Genomic DNA, 25,480 nt, shown 5'->3' with positions numbered 1-25,480 from the left:
GTAATTGGCAAAATTTCCTTTAAAACATTTTCCTCTTTTTTAAAGGAATTTACTTCTCAATAAATATTTCTAAAATCTGATTTTATTACTTATATATTCTGCATTTACTTATATATTCTGCATATCTTAGCAAAAAGGTTTTATACGAAACTAACTTATAATATTAAACTATTTTTATTATTATTATTATTATTTTTATAAAATATTGTTTAAAAAATAATTACCTTTTTGAGAGATTTCTCATTTTTTTGAAAAGATTGAAAAATGAGGTACCCTTATAAATACTTGATGTTGCACGTGTGTGTTTTGACTTTTGCTCATTTATTTATTGAGATCGCATTCAACGTAAATCTGAAAATGGGGGTCACGAAGGTATATTTGATACTGAATATACGGTAAGCACACGCGGGACTATCTCTTGATAAAGTCAATGGGCGGAAGCCTCATTTCCAAAAGCTCAAGTACGTACTTTATTGTATATACGTCTCTTGATTCATTTCTTAATATATTTTTCAGAGGTAAGGAAAATATCTGATTCTCATCTCGTATCTAGATTTTAAATACGTTTTCCATACTTTATAACTATCAAACGAATTTCTCGAATATATCCAAATGTCAAAGGTCGTGAAATGAGTACGCTTATGCACGGAATGTGAAATATTGAAAAATCAAAGAGAGAGAGAGAGAGAGAGATACACACGAATCTGCTGATATAATACACACGTGGAATCTTTGCATTCGTACATTGAATGCCACGCATTTTTATATCCAAACACGTCAATATTGGAACTTTTATATAGCAGGGCGACTGTGAGGGCGGCCGCTTTCCCTTTTTTCACTCCCTCTACCTCGCTGCAAGATGGACAGGATAATCGCAATGCCGCATCTCTCGTACATACCGCTTGTATAAAGAGCTTGTTTACTTGGCGGGCAATGAGGGACAGGGGACTAACGTTCCTCGTTCCGGGCGTGTACGTCGAAAATATCGCTCGAGAGCCATAAGCGTCTCAGACTATCCGCTTTAGGTTGTCGTTCATATTAAGCGGAACGCCGAGCTTTTCATCTCGGATGCGGAGCGATTCAGAAAAGTCGGTCGACGGAACGATATAATTGCAAGATGTAACTGCTGTGTTATGTCAATAGGGTTCACGTGTAACGTTCCTACTTTGCACGATAATTAGAAGCCATTAGTAACTTTAATTTCTCGAAAGGATATGTAAATATGCGTGTATATACACATTTTATGGAAAGTTCACGTCTAATCCTGTGCATTCTAGATAATCACAAGGTGAAAATACTTTTTAGAATTTCAAAGCAAATATTAAAAACGTGTGCTGTTAATGTTGTTTTATAATTGCGAGACGCGGAAACGCCTCGATTACAATTATTTCCGGTATACATTTAGCGCGAAATATCATCATCACGCGAGTTTTAATAGCTTAATGGGAATTTAGTACAACAATCGTATTTTTTAATATAAATGTCAAATAGCAAATAATTTCTCATCAAACGTTTATCCCTTTTTACACAGTTTTTAATGATAATATCTAGACCATTTGCATAATAGCGTAATTAGAATAATCGATCGATATAATTTAGCCCAGAGCTTTCACACAAGCCTTCGTTCCATTTCAAAAAATTTACTTCTTACGATAAAATTTTAACCTACTTGCACGAAATAAAGTACTCCGGCGATCTTTCTAAAGACAATTACTAGGAGCAAATTTAGTCGTAGTTTCCGGGTGCACTGTAAATTAGCCACGACGAGAGTATACCGGCGTCGCATGTGACGTGCACAGTACACGTAATTTCCTCGTCGATTATGTTCCAGCAACATAACAGCGCTTCTGTCGGTTTCCTGCTCGCGCGCACGTTACGAAATCAGTACTTGGGCCGCCAGAGTCGAAGAAGGGCCGCCGGAAGCCTCGTGGAAAAGGGCCGGAAGTATCTCGCCGCCGGGAAGAGACCAGAGATCTACGACAGCGGTCAAAGGACCGTTTCCCTCTTCCTCCTCGACCTTTGCCCTTTCTCTCTCTCTCTCTCCTCCTCCTCCTCTTCGAGCTTGTTACTGGCAAACCATGTCGTGAAATATAGCACCACAAAGCGAAGTACAACTCTCTCGACCACACGCGCTCCGCTCGACAAGCACGTTCGTGGCGCTGCCCCCGAGCACCTCGTGTGTCATCAAACATCAACGACGTCGACAATCACGGCGACATCGACGACGACAACGATGGTCAACAACAGCGGCCATCGACTCCCACGCCAAATTTCATCAACCTTTCAAGGTTCCTAGGAAACGCGACGCATATCTTACGAATGGCGCGCAAAGGGAAAGGTTGGTTCGCTGGAAACAGAAAGAGAAACAGGAATATTTATAGATTACTACTAGATCTAACAATTCCCTTCCTCCCTCCCCAAGAAACGTACGATTCCAAATATATAAAGCCCAAGTCCGTGAATTAGAATTAAAACGAGAGATATATGTCGCATTTGCGTATATAAAAGTAGATAGATAAGTAGATGGATGGATAGATAGGTAGATAGATGGATGGATGGATAGATAGATAGATGGATAGATACATAGATAGGTAGATGGATATATAGAGAGAGAGAGTGTGTGTGTGTGTGTGTTGAGGAGAGAGAGAGAGAGAGAGCGATATCCTGCTACGACGTCTGTCGTCGCGCCTGCGCTTTTCATCAAAAAGCTCGGCTCGTTCTCTCGGTCCTCGTCGGTCGTAGCCGTGATCCTCCGTTCCGCCGGTGTCGCCCACCTCGAGCTCAGTGAGCCGGTGTGTGAGCGCCGCGACGCCTAGAACAGCACTGTCGTCGTCGTACGTTGTCATCATCTTTGACGTCGTCGTCGTCATCATCGTCATTCCCGTCAGTGTGGATTTGGCGACGATTTCACGTTTTCCCCTTTGTCCTCGCCCTCGTTGTCGTCATCGTCATCGTTGTCGTTGTCGTTGTCGTTGTCATCGTTGTGGTTCTTTTCGATCGAGCGCCGTCTGTCTTGGTCGTTCTCGTCGCCGCCTGCGATCATCGTCTTCGTCGTTGTCATTGTCATCATTTTCACCGCTATCGATGTATCACGGTGGTGCTGGCGCTATCCGAGAGGCACGCGACTACCTCGAGCGATTCTGTGCCCCCGCGACTCGCAGTCGGCGCGGGAAGAGAGAGACAGACGAGTGCGAGTACACTACCCCTCGTCCCTCTGCTTTTACTCCATCTGTCCATCTGTCTCTCCTGCAATTTCTCTCTTTCTCCTCTAATTCGTCCTCTCTGTCTCTCCTTCCGTATGTGCACGCTCTCGCCCTCTGTTGTATCCCTTGCCGCTCTCTTTCTCTCTCTCTCTCTCTCTCTCGTTCTCACCATCAAGCTCGTTGTTCGCGCAACGGCGCTACGCTACTCGTTGTATTACCACCGTTTTTTCCTCGTTATCGTTGACTCATCTGATTATGTGATCATAGCTCGTGCTACGCGGATCCACGGTGCTCCTCGAGACAGATTTCGATTTCGACATCCCGCGAGTTTTCTCGTCCGCTCCGATCTCTCTCGGGAGACGACGACCGCGCAGCAGAAGCAAGTGGAACGGCGAATGAGAACGCGAGGGATAGAGAACAGAAGTAAGTCAGAAGGAGCGAGAAGAGAAAGAGAGAGACGCGCAGAAGAGGACGTGTAGACGCCGTAGTCTGTCGCAGTGCCCGCAGGAGGACCTTCGAGGTAGACATTCGTGTAAGAAAATATACTCGCGTGTCGGTCCTTAAACTTTGCCTCGGGCGTGCATTCTCATGTATAGAGAGGGAACGGGAGGCGGACGAAGAGAAGCGGGAGAGAGGAATCGGGACGCTTGTTACACGGACAGGGAGGGCGTTAGAGCGAGAGCGCGGGAAAGAGGAAGAGAGTGTGCGCGCGTGTGGGTGAGAGAGCGAGAGAGAGAGAGAGAGAAAGAGAAGGGACGAACGGGAGAGGTAGAGGGTGGCTGGGAGGGGAACGTATCCGACAGAGAAGATGCTCGAACGTGATGCTATGTACGACCGCGAGAGTTGTTCCGAACAACGACGGTAAACCGAATCATTTGATTCCTTTTGGATTGCGTGATGCGTATAAACGCGCAGAGCCCCGCTATTGCGTGTCGCTGCGAGCGCGCCTTACGGTTGCATGACGGAGATCAACGCGTCGGCGGATGACAGCAACCCCTCGTGAGGGATGATACGTCACAGGCCGATACGTTATCCCGATACGTCGAATCTCGGCGCGCTCGCTCGCGAGAAATCATGTCGATGTCTGCATATATAATCGTTCTTACGTATTTGTCACATTTGCTTGCACGCAACTGTTGGTGTATATTTGCTATATATATGTGAGATGATCGATGTATGCACGTTGGTGGTGTTATTGTCCGGCGTCGACTTGTATCATACCGATAATCCGTGCTCGCTTCACTGATTAATTGTCGTAAATTAACAAAAAAATTCAAGTATTTTACGTAGCCAAAATTTTCAACCTTGTCTTTACATAAAACATACCCCGACAGAATCATATTTTACACGAGTTTTTTTAGGCATGAATGGAATAGTTAAACTCTTAGATACTTATTACTGTAACTTTGGCATTTAAATATCTCCTTTTCTAATTTATGATATTCACTTAATGAGTCTCATTCGCGTCTCATTCGTTCTCAAATGTTGCCGCATTTAATTCCAAGTTTTATGTATAACACGAAGACTGCATTCGATGTAACATCGTGGGATGAAAATCAGATAGTTTTAATGTTAAATATATATACGATATGTGTGAATATGGACTGATGATGTAACATCTGTCCTTGATGTACCTTTATAATATAAATGCATGCGTTTATATGGATAGCTTTTATATGAAAGGAATCAAGAGCCTTTATATTAAAACTGAGAAATAGATCTACTTTCAAAGAAATAATATATAACATTTTGCATTATATAAAAGCAATTTACGGCACGCTTTAATTTATTTAAACTAGATACAGAGAGATAGGGAGAGAGAGCCGATAGAGAGAGATTAATAATGTATAATAAATCTATAAATATATTTTATATGTGTGTGTGAAAGTCATCCATAATCAAATAGAACTATGTGTCGCACCAATTTGTAAACTAGATGTTTCTTTATCTGTGTTCGCGAGTAATATATAAGAAATATGCAATAAAAATTTGCTTCAACCATGACCTGTTGAATGTTCATAAAGAAAATTTCCCATTATAATTCTCCAACAAGAGATACATTCTTTCTCAATAGAGATATTCGTAGAATTGCATCGCGCGAATAATGAAATGCATTACAAACAATAAAAAGTCGAATGAATGCGCATAAATTCCATGTGAAAAACGATCGGAGTGATACTATTAATTTCGCATTAAATGTTCTTCTTAATTGGCTTCGCATATATTCGCACAGAGTGTCACTTTTACTACATTTAATCAATTCTTCTCTTTTTATTAACGAAATTTAACTCGCTGTATTTTTGCCTCTGCAATCTTTTCCTATTGTTCTCAATCTTTTTAGAATGCTCTATCAAAAATAAGCATCAGTCTGTTTTTTAACACAGTATATGTTGACACTGGATATGTGTATATATTAGTATATGGTGATACATACATGATTATCGTTCATTTCCCAAATGTTGTCTATCTAATACGTACAAATAAATGATTGAAAATAAATTATTGATATGTGTATCTCTTCCCAGAAAAAAAAACAAAATAATTATTTATTTGTACGTATTCAAAAATTAGAGTAAATGGTAAAAATGGTAAGTTTTTCAACACCATGCTTTATATCGGTCCATTAACGCTTAAAAAGCTGATATAAATCAGCTATTTATAAATTCAGATATGCATTTTATTCGCGCTTTAAAACGCTTCGTATTGATTGAGCCAAAAAGAATAATTGTTTGCGTTAAAAGTTTATATTGCAGTTGATGTATAGATTCGACTTTATAAACTGTAGTAAATCATAAAGAGAGCAGACAATTTCAATGATAAAAGTGTTTCTTTTAATAGATGTTTATATCGCATAGACAAAAATAGAATATTGATACGAATGACAAAGTGTCATTTACAAGAAATCTCAAAGTCTTCATAAATGATGACGACTCGGTCTCTCTCTTGTGACTTAAAATTTTACATAGAGCGTTACATTAACAAAGAAATGCCAAATGCAAATTTGGAGATGAAACAAAAAGAAATGTGTGACAAGTAGACAAGGATTGTAAAACTCGCAGAAAAATAATGCCAAGCGCTATGTGAAAACATGCAATGCTCGTGTGATAACTGTAAAGCTTGCTAAAAACTACTGACGAGAGATAAACCAGACGTAACATCTGCAAAATGGCATCTCAAGTGTAACGCACCATGTAACTGGATATAATCTCGTGGCGAACCTCGCGAACCCTCGACTCTGATTTATCAGGGCGTTTTACACGACGTCGGGCGAGAAAAGCTGATCATTTTCGGCGCGGATTCAGATACCTCTCGTTGCGAAACGGAACGCTTTTAACGGTCCTTACACCGTAAAATAGGAAGCTGATACCAGCGCGTATCAGCGTTATCGCGTAATATGAATTTATACGACGATGCCTTTCTATTACGACCGGCAATGGTGGCGGTGGCGGTGGCGGTGACGATGGCGATGGCGGTGGCGATGGCGGTGGCGGCGGCGGTGGCGGCGGCGACGGCGGTGGCGTAATATTACCAAGTCACCCCGTTGTAATGTATAGCCGCATATACGCGCGGCTCTCTCTCTCCGCGGCCCATAAAGCGAATAATATAGCTCGCACGCGAAATGAAATATTTCAATTGCGGGACTCGCGTTAATTGTGCGCGCGAGCGCGTCGTTTCAATTATCCTAATGAATTACGGGCAACGCCAATTTCGACGCACGCGCGGATTCCGGATCTCGGATTCGCGCTCGGTCTTCGATTCACCGATCCGGATATGACGGATCCGAAAGGACGCGCGGGGAATACATATAATGAATATGTAAATATTCAACGGTGAGCGCGCGGCACGTTGGCGCTTGTAAATAGCGGAATAGCGTGTAACAGGTGGTGCGCTCTCCGTATCGCCCTTAACAATGACGTTACAGACCGACTCCGCCGCGATGATGTAACACCGCGAAGTGGATGCAGGGCCTTCGGGGGCCTCGCAACTCGCACGTACATCCATCGAGTTCCTCACGCTTTATAGCCGGTGTTCACGAGCACCGAACAACGTACATCCGTTCCTTTGTTCGTTCGTATATACGATGTATGTACGTACACACGCACGTGCACTCGCGTATACGTGTGTACGAGGTGTACATTCGTATACACACGCGGGGCCCTGCGGGCGCGGAACGTGTATACGAAGCGGCAGTAAAAGTTAACGGCGCATTCCTACGATCGCACGCCATCGCGCAATAAAAATTTTACGCGCGCCATAAATAATTATAACAAATACACGTATCGTTTCTTCTCTTCGATTGTTCGTCCGGAGCCTGAGTTTTCGGGCTATCGTTTCAATCACTCGTTAGAACCTCGTGCTCCGAGACCGCTTGTTTTTACCTCGTCCTTATATAGAAACCTTTCCGGATCCTCCTGTATGTAAGAGTTTACGCGTGAAGCTCCATGTTATTTCGAACGGCATATAAAATGCGCAAACTCGCGCTTTGCGCAACTCGTGCGGCTCGCGTATATAAGGTTTCTTTTAAAGGAATTTATTAATGCAAACTAAAAGTTGCGTGGAGGCGTAATTAAAACGAGGACGAGAGAGGGCAATGATCAAATATACAAGCGCAAGTGCATATAATTCATTTTAGGGAGGGAGAGAGAGAGAGAGAGAGAGAGAGAGAGAGAGAGAGAGAGGGGTTTCCTTCATTATTTACTAAAATTATAAAGTTTTCCTAACGATATATAAACTCGTATTGTTCCATCCACACGTACCTTGGGGAGAAGAGATTTACGTTACTTTGAAATTATAATTTTCGACGAACGAAAAGGGATGAAAAGAAAGCAATACGAGGATACTAAAACCAGAGTGCGCGATTCAAAAGTTACCCATAGGGCAGGGTGTATTAAATAAAACTGCACTAGCAACGAAATGTCATTAACATGAATTACGTGATATTCGTTAGGACTGAAACTTCTTTTTCTTCATAATAAATCCCTATTAAAGAATGAAAAATAAAGTTGTACGAATTATTAATTTTTTTGAAAGGACGTATTCTCGTTTCTTTTTTTTTAATGACAAAGTTCGTTATACATACAAAAAACACGAATAAATTCGTATTATTTGCATCATTATTCGTACTACTCTCCGTATTTTTAGGCTCGCTTCATTACGTCACTGCAATGAGCCTCGCATAATTCGCTATCGAATCTCTGTTGACCTTCGGCGTTTCACGTTTCCAACGATGAAATGATCGGCGGCACGTGATATGACGTGACGATCGATATCTTTATGCCGCTCCGACATGCATTGTGTGAAAGGCGTGATCTTTTGCAGGACTCGCCTCGCGTCCCGCAGGCTGCTGTAGACTGCAATGTAATCGTCCCTCGAGCTCGCCCTCGACATTCCCATCATCGGCGCATCGTGACTACGTCTCGTCGTCCGCGCTGCAAGATGAACCAACGATTTCCGGGGAAGCATGTAACGCGTTCGGCAACGAGATGAAAAGTCGCGCGGTGTCATCATCCGAAAAATTCGAGATCGATTCGCGTCGCGTCAGGTAAAGCTCGACAGTGATGATATGCGGCCAGGTAATCATGATAATCGGGCGTGTTTTTATCGCAATGCTGACGAAACAGTCGAGGAACGTACATGAAACGCACGTGTGATCGTGCATCGAATTGACCAGCTGCTTGGACCTCCCCTCCCACGTGTGCGAGCATAGACGGCATTCTCCTTCGAGGAGCGGATCATTCTCCAATAACCGGTGAGTACCTGCTACTCATTATCAAGTGCCCTTTGTCAATGGCATTTGCGGCTAAACGGATCTATCGAAGGCTTCATTGTGAAAGACATTTTCCTTATGAAACAATTACAATTGTGTGTTTTGTGTGTTGACTAATTGAAATAATTTTATTTAATTTTGGTTAATGACCAATTATTGTCTCTTATGATTGCACGTAAATAATTATTTTTATGTTTATAGAATCATCTTAATTATATATGTATAAAAGATTATTTAGTACATTATCTTTCGAGGCTTTGTAATCGATATTATTTCAATATAAATGGAATTAATAATTATTAAAAACATAAAAAACAGCGTATATAAAAATATTTACCAAATTTTTTAAATAAATATATATTTTTTTGTATATATAAACATAATTTTTTCAGTATACGCAATTCTTTTTAGACGCAGTTCTATCTAACTTACAAAAGAAAATGTTTTTGAACTTAGATTTTGATTCCATCCAATTTTTCGGAAATTAAAAATAAAATTATTTCCTTTATTCATATTTTTGCAAAATTCCTAAGATATTATGAATTATATAAATGAATAATGAAAGTATATGTAATGTATCATTTTATACATCACGATTTTGACATCTCGTTATGTATCGCGTGTTGTAACAAGATTAAATCGAATTGATAAGCAAGCTCTGGAACTTGTATACGTGTCTCACACATTTTATCGTGATAACACAACATTTGTTTCCGTTTATATAGCATCGGATTATTTACTCGTTCAATCATCGAGGAAGAGCTTGCTCTCTCTTATGAAATATGGAATGTTACTTTTATCGATGGAAGGTGGCCGAAAGTGCGGATGCGATCGTTGATCGCAACGAATTATTGCGATGACAATTTGATATGTCGCGGGGTTTCGTGAGACGCCAACGTAATACCGAATGTAACGCACGTTAAACACGGCTGCGTGTTGCGTATATCTTTACGCAAGGAAGAGGCGCAACAAATGGAGGTACCGTAACGTTCTCTCGATGCAGATGAAAGTCGTAATCGCTATATGGTGGTGCGCTATTACTTCTCAACGGCCGGGTCGTTAATTGCGAGGTAGTATTCAAAGTAATTCTCGGGCCTCGATCCAAGAATGCGGCCTAATTGACTTGTAAGCGTTCGATCGGCGGCTTATTGCAGTCGGAATAAGCATAATTCTGTCTCCGAGGAGCTGATATTACCGGAGCATTCACGAGAGCATCGGATTCTTGCTAGACCATGCACTCGGAGAAGCATGACAAATCTTTTGAATTATCTCAAAATCGTCGCAATTATTTTGTCATCACTGTTTCATAATAATATGTAATGTAAAAATTTTGCCATATGCAATTGTTGTGAGATTAAGTGAAAGTATGCTTTTTCCTTACGTGCGAATAAAATTCATAAATGCGGAAAGACAATTTCTTATTAATTCTTGAAAAGCTATCTCGAATAATTGTTAGCGGCGAGACGCGAGGTATACTTTCCGACTACCATTTTGCTACTGATATTCAATTCCAGCAAAGACCGTGTGCGAGAAAGCATAATTAACGCCGTCGGATTGCAAATTCACTCTACTATAAATATTTGCATCTCGGAACTCTGCGCATAAAGCTTGCATACATTTGAATATATCTTCTTTCCGCGGAGATTCCGCGGGCAAAGCGCGCATATCGGCGATACGACTCTAACATCGAGCTCGGGGTTTATTTCAATCTCGGTAATTCGTGACGTTGATCTTCTTGGATCTACAAAATTAAAGTGAATCGACGAAGAGCGGTGGGCCCGAAGAAACGGAATGAAAATGAAGCAATAATTCTCGAATATTTTTAAATTTCGAAAACAGTATAAGCCATGAATCTCATTAAAACGTATAGAGCGAATTATGAATATGGTATGTAAAAAAGGGAACAATTTAGAATTAAAAATAGATGATTTTACTGTATATTTATACTGTACTTTACATTTTTTCTTCGTCTTTTTTATTTAATTTTTTTCCAATTCTATCCAATGGACGATACACGACTTCACTAAAGAGATAAATGATTTCTTAAAAAATGTTTTAAATTCCTACATATATTTGTATGTATCATATACATGACATTTTATTCTTTATATTCATATCTGGAGGAAATTTTCAATTTGTGTCCCGTGTTTTTAGTAAACCTATCTATATATAATAATCTCTAATTTATAGATTGTTAAATTGTGTTGTAATTTAACATTCGCGTCTCTCTCTCTCGCCATTTTCGAAATAAATGGTCCATTTAATTCCTGTAATTTCTGTAATTGTCGTAATTTTCCAATGGACCGCACCGTCATTCGATTATCGACATAACGAATTTTCTCGCGAATCGACTTTAATCCTTGGTGCCACAGTGCAATTTCTAGAAACGGTTTGACATTTAAATATCTTGTTTTATCTTGACAATAGCAATTTTGCGTAATTATCAACTTTCGTCAGTTTTAACGTTATATAAATATTTGCGGAATAACTTTCGATCACTTAAACTGCAAACGTAATCTCAAACGTTTATTAATCCTACATCTTTTCATTGCAAAAATAGTATCGATAAACGGTATAAAAAAACGAGCGATAATATAAGAGATCTTATCTCAAACATCCCCCTTATAATTTATCAGATCGACACTGATATGATTTCACTATAAGATTGCATGTAGATTCTACCGACAAGTATAGGATACGAAAACGAAATTCCGCTTTCTCGTAACGCAAACACGACAATTGGCATAAGGTACGTTTTTCCGCATCCGTAGCGCCGGAGGAGATTGAACTCGAAATAACAACAATTTCAATACTTGCGCTTTTATAGCACGCACGAATAAAACGATTCACAAAGCGTAGAGAGGATAGAGCCGAAGCGACGAATCGAAGCGAGGCCTCCGAGCAAACGCAAGCTCGGGATGAGAGAGCGGAGTCAATGAACTTCTCCTCGTGCGTTTACGTAACCCCGGCCCGTGTGTAAACATATCGATCTCCCCGTGGGAGCACGAGCGCATTGTACCTTTATTTCGTCGCAGAATCGCTGAGCGACGAAACTACTTGGAAACTACAGGGTCGAATCGGTGCTCGTCCTTGGCCCTTTGTCGAATCAATTTTCGCGCGCATACGTCGTCAACGATCACGTGTTCCAATTCCCGCGTTCCGCTGATATACGTCACAGTTGTCTAAATAGTCTAAATATATCCGCCATCTCCAGTGCTCGCGCAACGGGAATGTTTTTTTTACTCGCGCTAGAAATTGGATCGCGCGCGAAAAATGTCGCGAGAAACGCTTTAAAACGAGGACATATATTTTTCGTACATTTGACGTTTCTTGTTTCGTCGCGCGATTGTTACACAGCTTCAGTTCAGTTAACCTGCGTCCAGTTAACCTATCGACGTTGGCGCTTCATCCGAAACATTTTTCAATGACAATTATGTAAGTAATATAATACCTTTTGCAAGAGTAAGACAGAATAGAGCGGGACAAGCGGTAAATCGATTTTTATTAATTCGGATATAAACTATATGCAATAAATACAAAGGAACAGAGTTAGAGAGCCTTTTCTACAAACGTATATTTTTTCCACTTGCCCAGTGTACAAGATGTTCCTATATATAAGGCAATAATAAAAGTATCTTAATTTTTTCATTAGAATGTCTCGTATGTTAATTTTAATCATTTTTCCTAGAAATATATTCTCATTTTACTCGAGTAAGACTCAAATCGACGCTCGAGATCGCTCGTTTTCGCGACCTTTTATTCGGACCGGTTTGCACGCATCGTCGCGTTCCAATTCCAGCGTTCCGCGCTCCAATCGCGGACGCTCAGCAGCATACGTCATAGTTGATTAAATATTCTCGTGCAATCGCGCGCGTAGCACGCAGGACGGGAATGTTTTTTTATCCGCGTGAGGAATTCTCTTTCACGGTCACGTGCGAAAAACATCGCGAGAGACGCGTTAAAATGCGAATAAAATGCTTCTCCCGCATATCTGGTGTTTCTTGTGTCTTATCGCGCGAGTCAAGGTTTCATCCTACGCATCCAACCTAACCTTATCGATGTTGGCGTTTCGTATCACAGCAAGCGACAAATAACACATTGGTTTTGATTAATTCAGGTATGAATATAAAGTAATAAACATAAGTAATATAAAAGTCTGAAAAAATAGAGCTATTTTTGTACAAATTATTAGTTTTTAGTAAATTTGAAATTTGAAGCTTTTTAGCTCTGTCAAATTTATAAATAGATTTAATGAGTTTTTAATATCTAAAATTTCAAGTTTTTTAGCTTTGTCAAATTTATAAATAGATTCAACCAAAACAAAACTAAGTTTTTATATTATAGCTCTATTTATTACTTTTCTTTTTCTCTCTCTCTCTCTCTGTTCTATCTTAATTCTTTCAGTAGAATGTTCCACACGCGAATACCAATAATTTTTCAAAAAAGATATCTCATTTCCTTTGTACAAAACTCGGCCAAGTATCTTCAACTTGTACTCTTGGCGCGTACAAAGTTTATTCCCAAGGCGTCTTAAATCTATATTTTAAAGAAAACGGATCTTATGCATTATAAAACTTTTCATAGCGAACATTGGAAAAAATTAACAACCGCAATGCTAGGAGAATTACTCACCGAATTCGAAACCCGCGTAGGTTTCTACGGTAGCACGTGCCAATTTGACTGACAGTTGTGCTGCGTTTCCGGTGCGTAGTCGACTCTCTCTTGATCCGTCGTTGTTGACACTACCTCACAAAAAAAAAAAATAAAGGAACTTGTCAGAAACCTCACGACAGCCCGGCTCTTTGAACATCGCTCACTAATGTCCGTCATTTCGTCATGTTTATCTCGTGTCATGCATCGTGGATATTACGAATATTGTTAATGTCCTGTTAATTTGATTAAATCATACGCGCGTTCCGCGTCAAATATATATCTGTCACGAAATTTCCATACTCTCATTATTTAAATCAGACGCGAAATGATTGAGATATTCGTTGTTATTTGTTGATCTCAATTGCCCAACACAAATCGTAATTATTATTAATGGAAGGAGTGAGACGGAAATATTTGCATTCTAAAACGTGACAATTTCGTCTATTAAACGCGGCACGAAATGCGAGAAACTAGGATTAATTATTAGTTTCGCTAATTGTAAGCAGTAATCTCTATCATTTTCCGCGATTGGGAATCATTAGCACGAATTAATTAGCCAATCGCTGTTAGTTGACAAAAAGACAGCGGATACAGAGATATTAAGAGAGAAACGCGCGTAATTCGACCGTGAATCATCGTCGTTTATTACTTTCACAATGTCGTTGCATCAGTGCGACTCAACGAGACGCGAAATCTCGTTAAATAGCCGTTGATTCCACAATTAAAGTTAACTCGGTTACGTGACAATCGCTTGTAATTTAATCAGCACACATAGTTACTCATTTCCATTATTTTACATAATATCAAGTGGCCATACCAAAGCTCTAATTAACGTAGTTATGTAATAGTACGATGCGGCTCTCTCTCTCTCTACCGCGGTCTATGTAATCATAGCGATAAAAAAAAATTGCACCACGTGCGTAGAGGAATTCGCGATACATTGTCGCGAGAGCGGCTATAAATTCGCGAAATTCGTTGAAGCGAAAATTTATATCAAACGTTCGCGTTCCGCGATCTACGCCTCCATGTATACGAGGTGTTCCATAATTTAAGCGAATTTATTTCTTACGATACATTCTTCTTGATTCTCGTCAGATTTTTCGTAGATAAGATAGATGCGTCATTTTTTATACTTGCACATATTAATCGGTGAAAGTTGAAACGAATGGAATTCTGAGAAAGTAACGGGACAATGAATTTAAACGAATAACACAATTTTGTACATCGCTGGTACCTCAGAGTTAATATTTTTGGCTATAATTTTTATTGTAGAAAAAGTTATCGATATAAGTGATTAATATGACGTTAAAATCGATGATTCTGTCATCCAATCATGCTTCGTATCAATGTTTTCGACGTTATTATATATTAGTCTCTAATCTAGATCTTAATCTTGATCACAGAATACATTTGAAATTTGAATAAAAGTCTTAAGAATGAAAAATATTAGGATCGAAAAGGGAGGGATATTATTCCCTCGCGGTCGCGCGCGATTTCGGGGACACTGTGTAGATGCGCGCGCTACACGTGACCGGCTGATATACGGCGGGTCGCGGCCGTAGTACGGGCACGACACCGAATTTAATAACGCGGAACTGCGTCCGCGACGCGACGAGACGCGACGAGGTGCGACGAGGTGCGACGAGGTCCATACAATCGGGACAATCAACGTCGTCGAGCGGCCATTAGCCCGCGATTACGGTTGACTTTATTACACGACTGCCACTTGTAACGCAGAACGCACAATCGCCGGCATTATCGGTAGACGGCGGTCGCTCGTGATGCTCGTCGTATAGAGTGGGACGCGAGTGTGCTCTATCCCGGTGATCGGATTTGCCTCGCAGCGGGCACTCGAGCTGAGCCGTTTTCGCTCGAGGCGAACGAGCGCTATCGGGCCCGCGGAGCGCGTCTTAAAGCAGCGCTCTTAATCGACGGCCTCTCCTTAAAGGGGAGATGACAGCGTCTCGCGTGTCTCCTGCGCATTCACCGTGCGACGCGTCGCTCCTCGCTCCTCGCTCCCCCCCTCTCTCTCTCTCTCTCTCTCTTTGTCCCGCGTTTCTTTCTTTTAATAAACCATCTCTTGGATATGTCTGCTGTCATATTTTCGGAATATAAGTATAAATAGAGAGTAGAAATACTTGATTACGCGAGAATCAATGATGTAATAATTCTTCGACGGTCGTTCGAGTCAGACAAATAGATTCTATCGATTTTATTGTGCTGTTAAAGTTGTTGGGCACCGTTTACGATTGATTATGATTATGAAAAATAGTAGATAAACATTGATAAAACACGAGAAATAACGATGAGGAGTAACTGGTATATATAATACACGGTGTTTACTATGATATATAAAACGAGAGCTCTATTTTTAATATATAAAGAGAACTCACTCGCGATAATCACATGCGATTATCTCGAGGATCTAATTCCATCTGACCTAGCTGGTTTCACTGCGCTCGTATTAGAACGTACACACACTAGTCTAAGCGAATTCCAGGATTGTCGTTCGGATGCTAAAAGAGCCGTGCAGATCAACGATTAGACACGAGCGATCGCTCGCTCTTTCTCTTTGTTGTCGCAGAGAAGTTACGGTTAGGTTAGAGCCGATGAGAATGCACGAACGTCCCGTCATCATCGACCGTGGATCCCCGCTCTCTCGACGACGACTTACGTTACGATTGAAAGACGACGGTTCGCGGAGATGACACTCGCGATCGAATTCGTTTGCGCGAGCAACATTCTCGTGTTACACAACGATACACAACGATTCGACGTGACTTTGCCTCGTTTCGGTGATTGGCTCGGGACCCGCCGATTCCCGTAGCTCGGCCGCGAAACGTAGCGACTCGGTCGCCATTCTTGACTAACCGTCGTGCGTGATACACGTAAGCACGTCAGCGAGAAAAAAAAAGACGCGCGTGGAAACAAAGATGCGCGAGAAAGAAAAGCGCCCGCGGCGACACGTGAATACAATACGATGGAATTATACTCGAGCTACACTTTTTTCTTATTCTCCTTTCTATTTGAGAATTATTATAATTATCAGAAAATTATTATAAATTATTATAAACTCCAAAATAAGGCTTGAAAAAAAGGAAACCACCTAAGCTTTGCTCTTCTACACAGATATAAATATAGAATTATTTTATTTTATGTAATGTTTTTTTATATACTTTTTTTTATTTTCTTTTCTATTAGAAAGTTATTATAATTATTAGAAAATTATCATGAATTATTATAAACCTTAAAATAAAGCTTGAAAAAAACTCCATTTAGGCTTCAAATTTCTACATAGATATAAATTTATCATTTATTTCATTTGACATATTTTTGTAGATTGATTGTATAAATTATAAATACAGTTATAGGACGAATGAGGAAAAGTCTCACGTGCAATTAATTGCAAATACGAATTATGACACATAATGACTTGGATTTTTCCCACGTGGGAAAATGCCTGCCTTTAAAATCTGTCGAAAGATAATGCTTCGCGCTCGCCTTTAAAATATTGATAACCGATACATCTCGCAGAACTACGGGAACAAAAACAAACGCGCGTGCCGCGACACATGGGTGACCGGTCATCTGTTTTCGCTCGTTCGCGCGAGCTCGCGACTAATGTACCCGCGAAATTGATCGCTCGCATCTTTCTTGCGCGCGCGCGCGCGCGTGCATTTATGCGGAGAGGAAAAAGGAACAAAGGAGGGAGGGGAGAGAGAGGATGGGAGCACGCGTGTAATTCCGACGAATTTTCACGAAATTGCGCTCACGTCGTTCTCTCGCGGGCACATTGCCATTGCCGCTGCCGCCCGTCCGCCCCGGGTCTATTTTACGGCTGACTCAGCAACGAATTTCACCGACGCGGCAACGAATATTGCTATTGGTAACAGTTTCTGAATACCGTGGGTGCCGCTGCAATTTTCGCCCGAGACGAATATACCGCGCGCGCGAACATCGCGGTGCGGTGAAGGGTCCCCAGGTTCACCGCACATGTTTTCGCCTCTCGGACCATTCCTCTCTCTCTCTCTCTCTCTCTCTCGCTCTTGGTTGGTAGGGTCATTTTCACCGCCATGAAGGAAACCGTTCCGGTGCAAAACGAGACGGGTTAACCCTCTTGCGGTTCCGCTCTGTTCCGCGACAGTTGCCTGTCAGGTCCCATTTAGCCTCCTCACCGTGGCGCGTTTAGTTGCCGGTCTCTCTCTCTTTCTTTCGGTCTCTTCTCGCGGAATAATGCTGCCCATCTAACTGAAAGAACTTCATCTGACGTCAGAATCATTTTTCAGAAAATCACATTTTACGCTCTCTTTCGCGCGATTCACATTTCGTATATTATTTCACTGAAGAATATGTCATTTCGTGGCAAAACACTGCTTTCAAATTTAATAGGAGGATGCGTACGTTCGAAAGATCCGAAAGATGTCCGAGTTATCTTAAAGAAATTTAATTTTTCCGACTCATTTAAAACTGATATATATTTTTTGCTTTTTGGTTAATATTTGACTAGTTTTCTACTCTCGTCTTCAAAATAATGTAAATAAAAAATATAAGACACTTTAATTCAACAAATAAAATTTGGAAATTTAGAATGCAACGTGGATGTGTGAGGGATCTGCTCGTAATCGGGTTATTGTTCGTTAGTTCTTTAATTTAGAAATTAAAGAAATTTAATGTAAATTAATTAGCCATACTAATAGATAATAAAATCTTTTATAAACTATATGTTAATAATTACTTATTGACAAAATTATATTTTTTTCCAAGAAAGAGAGTTAATTTTAATTTTAATTTTAAATTAATTAACAAATTTTTACAATTTTTATAGTGTGATTTAGAATGTGTATTATGTGTTAATTCTTTCTTGACCAATTTGAAAACAACTCTTCTTTAAGGAAAATATTAAAAAAATGTAATGTAATGTTTATAAAAAGATTTTTGTAATTTGTATATTTTTGTTTAATCGTTGCATTTTTATGCGAAATAAATAATCGGATATATAACTTGTCATAAAGCTGCGATGACATGATCGCGAGAAATTTATAGCGGGCATGATTTATTTTCGTATTTGCAAAGGTATATATAAGACGAATATATATATAATCATACTCGTCTTATCGTCGTTAAGAATGCGTTCGCGTTTTTAATTCAAGAGATGGTCGTGACGATTCAAGAAGCCGACGAGATCAGACGAACGAGATACCGAATACCGCGCGGTGTTGAGTGAGTGCACGCCGTTATTAAATCACGACACATGTGTGCGCATCGCGCGACTGCGTTACAGCAAATATGCGCTCTGTCCTGACGATTGATAGATACCACTGCGTCATTCGATATTTCAAAAGCGCATTGTTCGACACGGACTTTGTCTACGCGCGTCGCAATAGGCGGTTTCCCCAGCTATCGTCGCATCGTCGTCGACGACATGCATAATTCCGCGTATTGCATGCAGAATGCCCGAATGAGATTAAACCTTGCGAAATGGGCTATTGTGTATCCGCACGTTGCGCAAATGCTTAAATAGTCATTGCTGTGCCGTTGGTGCATTATATATGATTTCAATGTTCGAGTAAATATACGCGCATTCCTTTGCTCATCTGTCAACGTATGTAAAATTGCTACGTAACGGAAAAGTCATCTCTTATCGCTTTTAAAGATACATCCTTTACCTATTTAGCTACGTCTTAATGTCTGAAATTTGTATAGTAGTTTGCTAATCACTTTGCGATAATGTGGTAATTTATTCCGCGCAGCTCAATTTAGCTCGTAACCTTCTCTGACATTTTTACATCTCGATTTGCGTAGTTTTAACCTGGAATTTATATTTAAATCAAGTATGCGCGCGATGAATTACTATTGTTGAATCTTACATCAAGAGAGATATCGTGCACCCTGCACACGCGATAATGACGTAACGATCGCTACGATCTTCCGACCGCTGTCGCAAAGGACTTTTCGCCGAGGCGAATTCCGTTATGCGCGCAAACTCTTAAAATATGCGGCAAGCAGTACGAACTCAATTTACTGTCGGTACAGATACCGAATGAACTTCCCTATCAAACCAGGAAAGGGAGCTCAGCGGAAATCGTTGCCAAGAAAAATAGTAAGAGCTATTCACTTCGCCGCGTAATGGAGTTAAAGGATTTAGAACTTGGCACACAGGGCGGATCGTGGCGGCGGCCTGGTCGAAAAAGGAGCATCTTAACCCTCGGATTACCGAAACTCGTACATACCATTCGTAAAATAAATCATTGAACGTCGGTTAGACGCCATAAAAGCCATAGAGGCACGATTGTTAATTGCTCCGAGAAGAAAACCAGGCAAAAAGAAAAAAGAGAAATATAATAATATCGATATAAAAAGAGAGAGAGAGAGAGAGAGAGAGAAAGAGAGCGAAGGAAAGAGGGAGAAAGAGAGGAAAAGCACCCTCTCGGAATTCTTGCACCTGCATCTATTTTTGATTGCTTTCGAAAGGTGGTGAGATCAAACACCGAGATAACGACTTGACTTTTGATAACGACTTGAAACGTGTTTCGAGTCTTATTACAATCGCATTGTGTCCATTATTATCCAAGTTTCTTTTTCTAGTATAATATAAATAGGCTCACTCTCGTGATTGAAATTTGTCGTGCAAAGAATTTTAGTCCCGATTACCGCGATAACACCGATCGTTACAATGATATGAATAAGTATATATTATTATTTTTGCCGAGAGTACATATGTTCTTGCGTCTTTATATTCTAATGTGCGTAACTTTATACATTTTGAGTGAGGAAAAAAAATTAATTTTTCATAAGCAATCTTTGAAAGAAGAATCTATTTTTCATAGTAAAAAAGTATAAATAAAAAGTATATAACGAGCAATTTTTATAATTAAGATTTTATTCAAGTATTTACTAATCTATTTATTAAAATAGATTAGTATAATCAGAGACGTTAGAACACATTAAAATGTAAATTAAAATATATATAACACAACTAATTAAGATAAATAATTGCGGTATTAGAGCGCTTATCTGTCATTTTTTATAGTTCCAATTGCATTGTCATCTGTCTCCTACCTGACATTTTTATAGATATACTTTATTTTTCTTTCCTAGTTTCAAGTTTTCTGGCTATCGGCCATGGTATAGTTATCCGTAAGTGTGCAGCAATATATGCGCAACAATATTAGTATATGAATTTTCATGAGTTTAGTTTATGGGCGCTGTTTGTCTTAAGGTTACATTAGCTTATATTCGAATTAAAATAAATTCAAACAACAAAAATAAAGATTATACAATAGCTAATTTGATAAAGAAACGTGTCCATTCTCAAATATTGTGTTTTTCTAAACAAATTTAAAGATAATTCTTCCTTAGCATATATTTCATTATTCAAATATCTTCAATTTCGCATTTTGTACATTTTCAATTTTTTAACTAATACATACGACTTGTAAAAATTTAAATTAAAAAAAATTGTTAGCAATTAAACAAAAGATAATTTTTCTAATTATTTAAGGTTTAATTTGTATAAACTATGGTTGGATTTAAGCTTTTGAAAATTTTGTCGAATGGTTTTTGAGAAATTTGACACAAATCAGGATATATGTTATACCGATTCTCGAACGTGCTCGTGAGTAAGTATTAATATTAATAAACGACACGACAGCCTCCCCGGAAAGAGATAACTCGACGACGTCAATTATCAACTGCATTAACGAAATGATTCGCGCATCCGTAATACGTGTAATTTAACTCGGCGAGATTCGCGAAATCGGGGAGTGCCTCCGCTAGTTAGCGGTGCGTGTTTCGATTGTTTGCGACGAGCCGAAAATTTACTCATCTCCATACGCGCGCCATCAGGCTGCGGCGTGATTCGCTGGCATTCATGAACCAGCAATTTTATCGACAAACACCGGACGACGTTCAAATACATATTTAATGCCCGTGTGTATACGTACTTGTGTGCGTGTACGTAAACACGATTTTGCGCATCGCGTATACGGGCCGCGCGGTTTGCACAGCTGATGGATCAATACAGGACATTACCGCGACCGAGTAATAAGTTGCCAATACCTGATTCATCATCGTCAATACCGTCCGAGTACATCGCGATAATTAGCCGATAATCCTTGAGCGTTCGATAAACGAAGCACCGAACAAACGGGGCGAGCGGGATGATGTACTACACGCGTGAGAGACAGCGCCGTCGTGCGCGCGTGAACGCTTCTCGTAAATGGTAATTACCGTCCGGGGTGATAACTTTGAAGATACCCGATTAATGCCGGTTCCGTGGTTTAGCATAAGCTAAGGTTGCACGAGACGGGTCGTGTTATCGAAGTCAATATCATCGAGCCGGCTCGGATTGGGGAACGACGTGATATACGATGATGACGGTCCTTGGATCAGCGCGATGCCGATAAACCGTAATTAGAATCTCGACAGAAATCGCAAATTGCTCATCTATAGCTCGCGATATAAATTCGATATAAATCGTACAAAGCATCCTTTATCTTCAATTCCAGAGTATCTACCTTATAACGCGTCTACCCACCCGTCTCTATCCAGTCTGCATCGTTTCTGCATAAAATAGATGCGAAACTTTATCGCGCGTTTTGTCCCGCTATTTATTACATCTACGCACTTAGGTTACCAGATAATTTCGCTATTCTACGCGTGAGCTACGGCGGTCTACGCCGTCTAGGCCGACGCTGGGGGTTCTCGCCCTTATGAAATATAAGCCGCCGCACCGCACGATCGTTTGCGGCAACGCTATTGTGCGCGCAACCCTCGAAATGCATCAAAACCGCATGCTGCATGCTGCAAAGCGCCAAGGCTCGCAAGGCGACCGCGCACTCCCGCGTATTTTATCTCCTCGCGGAGTCTTTGTCGCCCGGAGCCCTGCGCGAATAATATAACGGAACCCAAGTCCGTCGGTGCGATCGCGAATGCGAATCCGGGAAAAGTTGAGCGCGCAACATCCAGCGCGACGCAACCGGCGCAATATTGCCGGTAATAAAGACGTTTGGCGGAAATCCAGCTGTGTGTATGGGATTTTCCCCTACTGTAAATAGTCGTTTCGCGGAGACGTACGGCGAAACTTTGCGAGCGGCGTGTATACTCTTCGCAGATTTGATGAACTCTCCCTTCCTTCCTTCCTCCGTCCCCCTTTCCGTACGCGCTCCAGATTCTTCCGCTGCGCTTCCTCGCCGCCGAGAGATCCGAGAGATCCGAGAGACCCGAGACCCGAGACCCGGCTCGTTCCAGTTCGAAAGAACTTTGCGTGTTTGCGCGTCTCTTCCTCTCCTCCGCCAACGCTCGCCTCTCGCATACGAATCGCATTACGCTCGCTCCCCCAACGACGCCAGTTGTCTCGATATTGCGTACGTATACGAACGTGTCCTCGTATCTATCGGTTCCGAGTAAATCACCGCGACGTAAACGCCGCGCGCACGTCGATAAAATCCGGTACGCGCTTACGCTTACGAGATGCCGACTCACGCTGTGGATGACGCGCGATGTCGCGATCGCGGCTTCGGGACACGGCCACCGGTTATACTATCCGGTTGTACTTGTACTACAACGGAATCATTCGCGAATATTGCGCGCGACCGACACGCATGCATATTCAAACGAGCGAGCGCTCTCGCTGATTCTCCCGTTGATTTTCATCGCGCGCATTCGAGGACTCTTGTTGTACCGCGTCGCGATTTCACACCCGTATAATGCATTCACGCGCGTATCCAAGAATCGCCGATTCCGAATCGGTAAACACGCGCCGACATTATCGGAGCCATGGATGAGAGCCGCTCTCCGGCTCTCGGTGTTTTCTCTCGTCGCCGCCCGCTACGTTTCTCTTCGTCCTTTTTCGCAACCTTGTTTCTTTCCCTTTTTTTTTCTCGCACGAATAACGACACGAGCGATTACGACACGACACGTCGCGTCGTTGCGCGAGACCGAAAATTTTTAATCTCGCCGACCAGAGCGGGCGGTGCGGCCGGAAATTAAAATGCGTCCACTTCGTTAGGTAAATTTTTAATATGCGCAAGTAGAACGCGCACCTGCGTTCTAGTGCGCGCACCGCTCTGGAAATCCGCGCGTATAAAGTACGTAAAGTGCGATACGCGATAAAAATCGCAAGGTGCAAAACGAAATTGCGAAAAATCCATACGAGGACGCAATTACGGCGCGTCGTTGGCACTCCTCGATATACGCGGTATTATAATTTTTTTACCGAGGTGAACATTATTTCATCGTTGGTTCAACTCTTGTACCATGCGTGTGTTCTGTATTCCCGACATATTAAATTTTAATGACCGAACCTCTTGAAATTTAAGCAACATTATTAATTAACGAAAATTAAGAAAAACTTTTTTGCAATTTTGTACTTTTTTTTACAAAATGATTAACCAATGACGAGATTCAGTGATTTCATAAGTATTTAACAAACAGAAAATTCCGTTGAGAGATAATATATGTTTTTATTTAAAATTAATAATAAAGTTTTTTCTCTTATTACTTTCTCGTTTCTTTCTAGTCTTCGTGAAAACCTCTAGACTTTTAATCGGTAATAATTAGAGAAATACATATTAAAAGACTAAAATACGTTCACATTTTTTTTCGGGGGTAAATTCTATTTCATTTTAACATTTGCATAAGCGAACGTGTAATTTGTTTATGTAAATTTTCTCACTGCGCGATGCAAAAATGCACGATTCAACATAAAACTCTCCATGCGAAAATATCTCGTAATATGAACGTAGATGAATGGCTCTATAAAAGGTCCGCGCGCTCTTCATTTCATAAAAACGTACGTTCTCATTATCTAATTTCCGCCTCTCATTAGCCGGCACGGTCGCTTTTTTGTATGTCATGTCCTTCCCTTTGGATGCATTTTTGCAAACGTATCACCTGGCTATTTTTTCTCTGGACCGTTGCGGAACAATGTCGTCTGCATATGCCGACCGAAACCGCCGACCTCGACAAAAGAGCCAAAGGGTGCCACGTTGTCGAGCACCACGTGTCTCGACGTAATCGACAAAGGTCACTTACGGTTTCTTTCACGTAAAAGTTAAAGAGAATACGACTAAATTAAAAAATCGATACGTTTTCGTCTCTTAGATTAGAACAGATGGTAGATGACGATAATATATAAATTTAGAATTAATTCTTAATGTTTTTCGATACGAAATATTCTTTATCCATTTTTTATATTACGCTCATATTTTTTTTCTTTTTATCGAAAGCAAAATTTATTCGTCGATAATTTAATTTTAATTATGAAAAATATTTGTTTCCTTTAAATATCAATTAAAATTTTTTTTTTTAATATTCACGCGAAATTAATCGACTGTATTTGATCGTATTAAAAACATGAAACGAGAATCCTTTTATTTATTATCAAGGAAATTGACGCATTTCCTTTGTAAAACTGATTTGACAAACACTGAATGTATTTATCTATGTAAAAATAAAAAAGAAGGAAATGATATTTTAGTCGGCGGAATCGATATCGGGTGTTATTCTAATGTAAGTCTGAACGAATAAATTTCGCAATCACGCTCCACAAACACAAGAATCTTTCATGCATACTTATCACGAAGGAATAAAGCTGTATCTGGCAGACTGATTGCGCGTGACGTAGGTTTAAGTATTACAATAACACGATATTTCGCGTACTCCCGCGCTCCTCGCGCTCTACGGATATTTTATTCATATTTCTACGGGTCTCTTTCTCTCTCTCTTTCGCGACGCACACATGTTCGGCGAATATTTCAGCCGTGACACAAAGGTATCCGAATTCGCGAATGTAGAAAACGTCCCGATCGCGGCGCTCATGCATGTATTCATGCACGGTCGGTTGCGCGCGCGTCTT

General features: G+C 40.6%; 2 protein-coding genes across 13 annotated transcripts in view; one reads left to right on the top strand and one right to left on the bottom strand.

Moving 5' to 3' along the window:
- LOC145966561 (melatonin receptor type 1B-A) overlaps positions 1–25,480 on the top strand; it is a 155,459-nt gene that overhangs the window by 2,046 nt on the left and 127,933 nt on the right. The window contains exons 3-5 of one of the 8 annotated variants that reach the window (XM_083090727.1): positions 1,832–4,064; positions 8,523–8,745; positions 8,825–8,952. Coding sequence is in view for 1 of the 8 variants with exons in the window: in XM_083090720.1 (XP_082946846.1) it covers positions 20,302–20,309 (8 nt within the window). In the remaining 7 variants the exon portion in view is untranslated. Of the gene's footprint in view, positions 1–1,831; positions 4,065–8,522; positions 8,953–12,522; positions 13,088–20,288; positions 20,310–25,480 lie in introns of those variants that run through there. The other 7 variants (XM_083090726.1, XM_083090722.1, XM_083090723.1 and 4 more) reach the window with 7 other exon arrangements.
- Positions 1–25,480, bottom strand: part of LOC145966559 (uncharacterized) — a 128,298-nt gene that overhangs the window by 12,811 nt on the left and 90,007 nt on the right. Inside the window, exons 1-3 of one of the 5 annotated variants that reach the window (XM_083090703.1) lie at positions 16,017–16,511; positions 13,603–13,712; positions 225–2,347 (exon numbers count right to left, since the gene is read on the bottom strand). The exons of 2 other annotated variants lie outside the window; for them this stretch is intronic. The gene's annotated coding sequence lies outside the window, so the exon portion shown is untranslated. Of the gene's footprint in view, positions 1–224; positions 2,348–13,602; positions 13,713–16,016; positions 16,512–25,480 lie in introns of those variants that run through there. 2 more of the 5 variants (XM_083090704.1, XM_083090705.1) reach the window with 2 other exon arrangements.

The sequence above is a fragment of the Camponotus vicinus genome, unplaced genomic scaffold (genome assembly GCF_025532165.1).
Source record: "Camponotus vicinus isolate PSW18456_S1 unplaced genomic scaffold, iyCamVici1.0 SCAF_2, whole genome shotgun sequence".
In the NCBI taxonomy this organism is placed as follows: Eukaryota; Metazoa; Arthropoda; class Insecta; order Hymenoptera; family Formicidae; genus Camponotus; species Camponotus vicinus.
The sequence above is the reverse complement of the archived record's forward strand: the minus strand, read 5'-3'. Positions and strand labels throughout refer to the sequence as shown.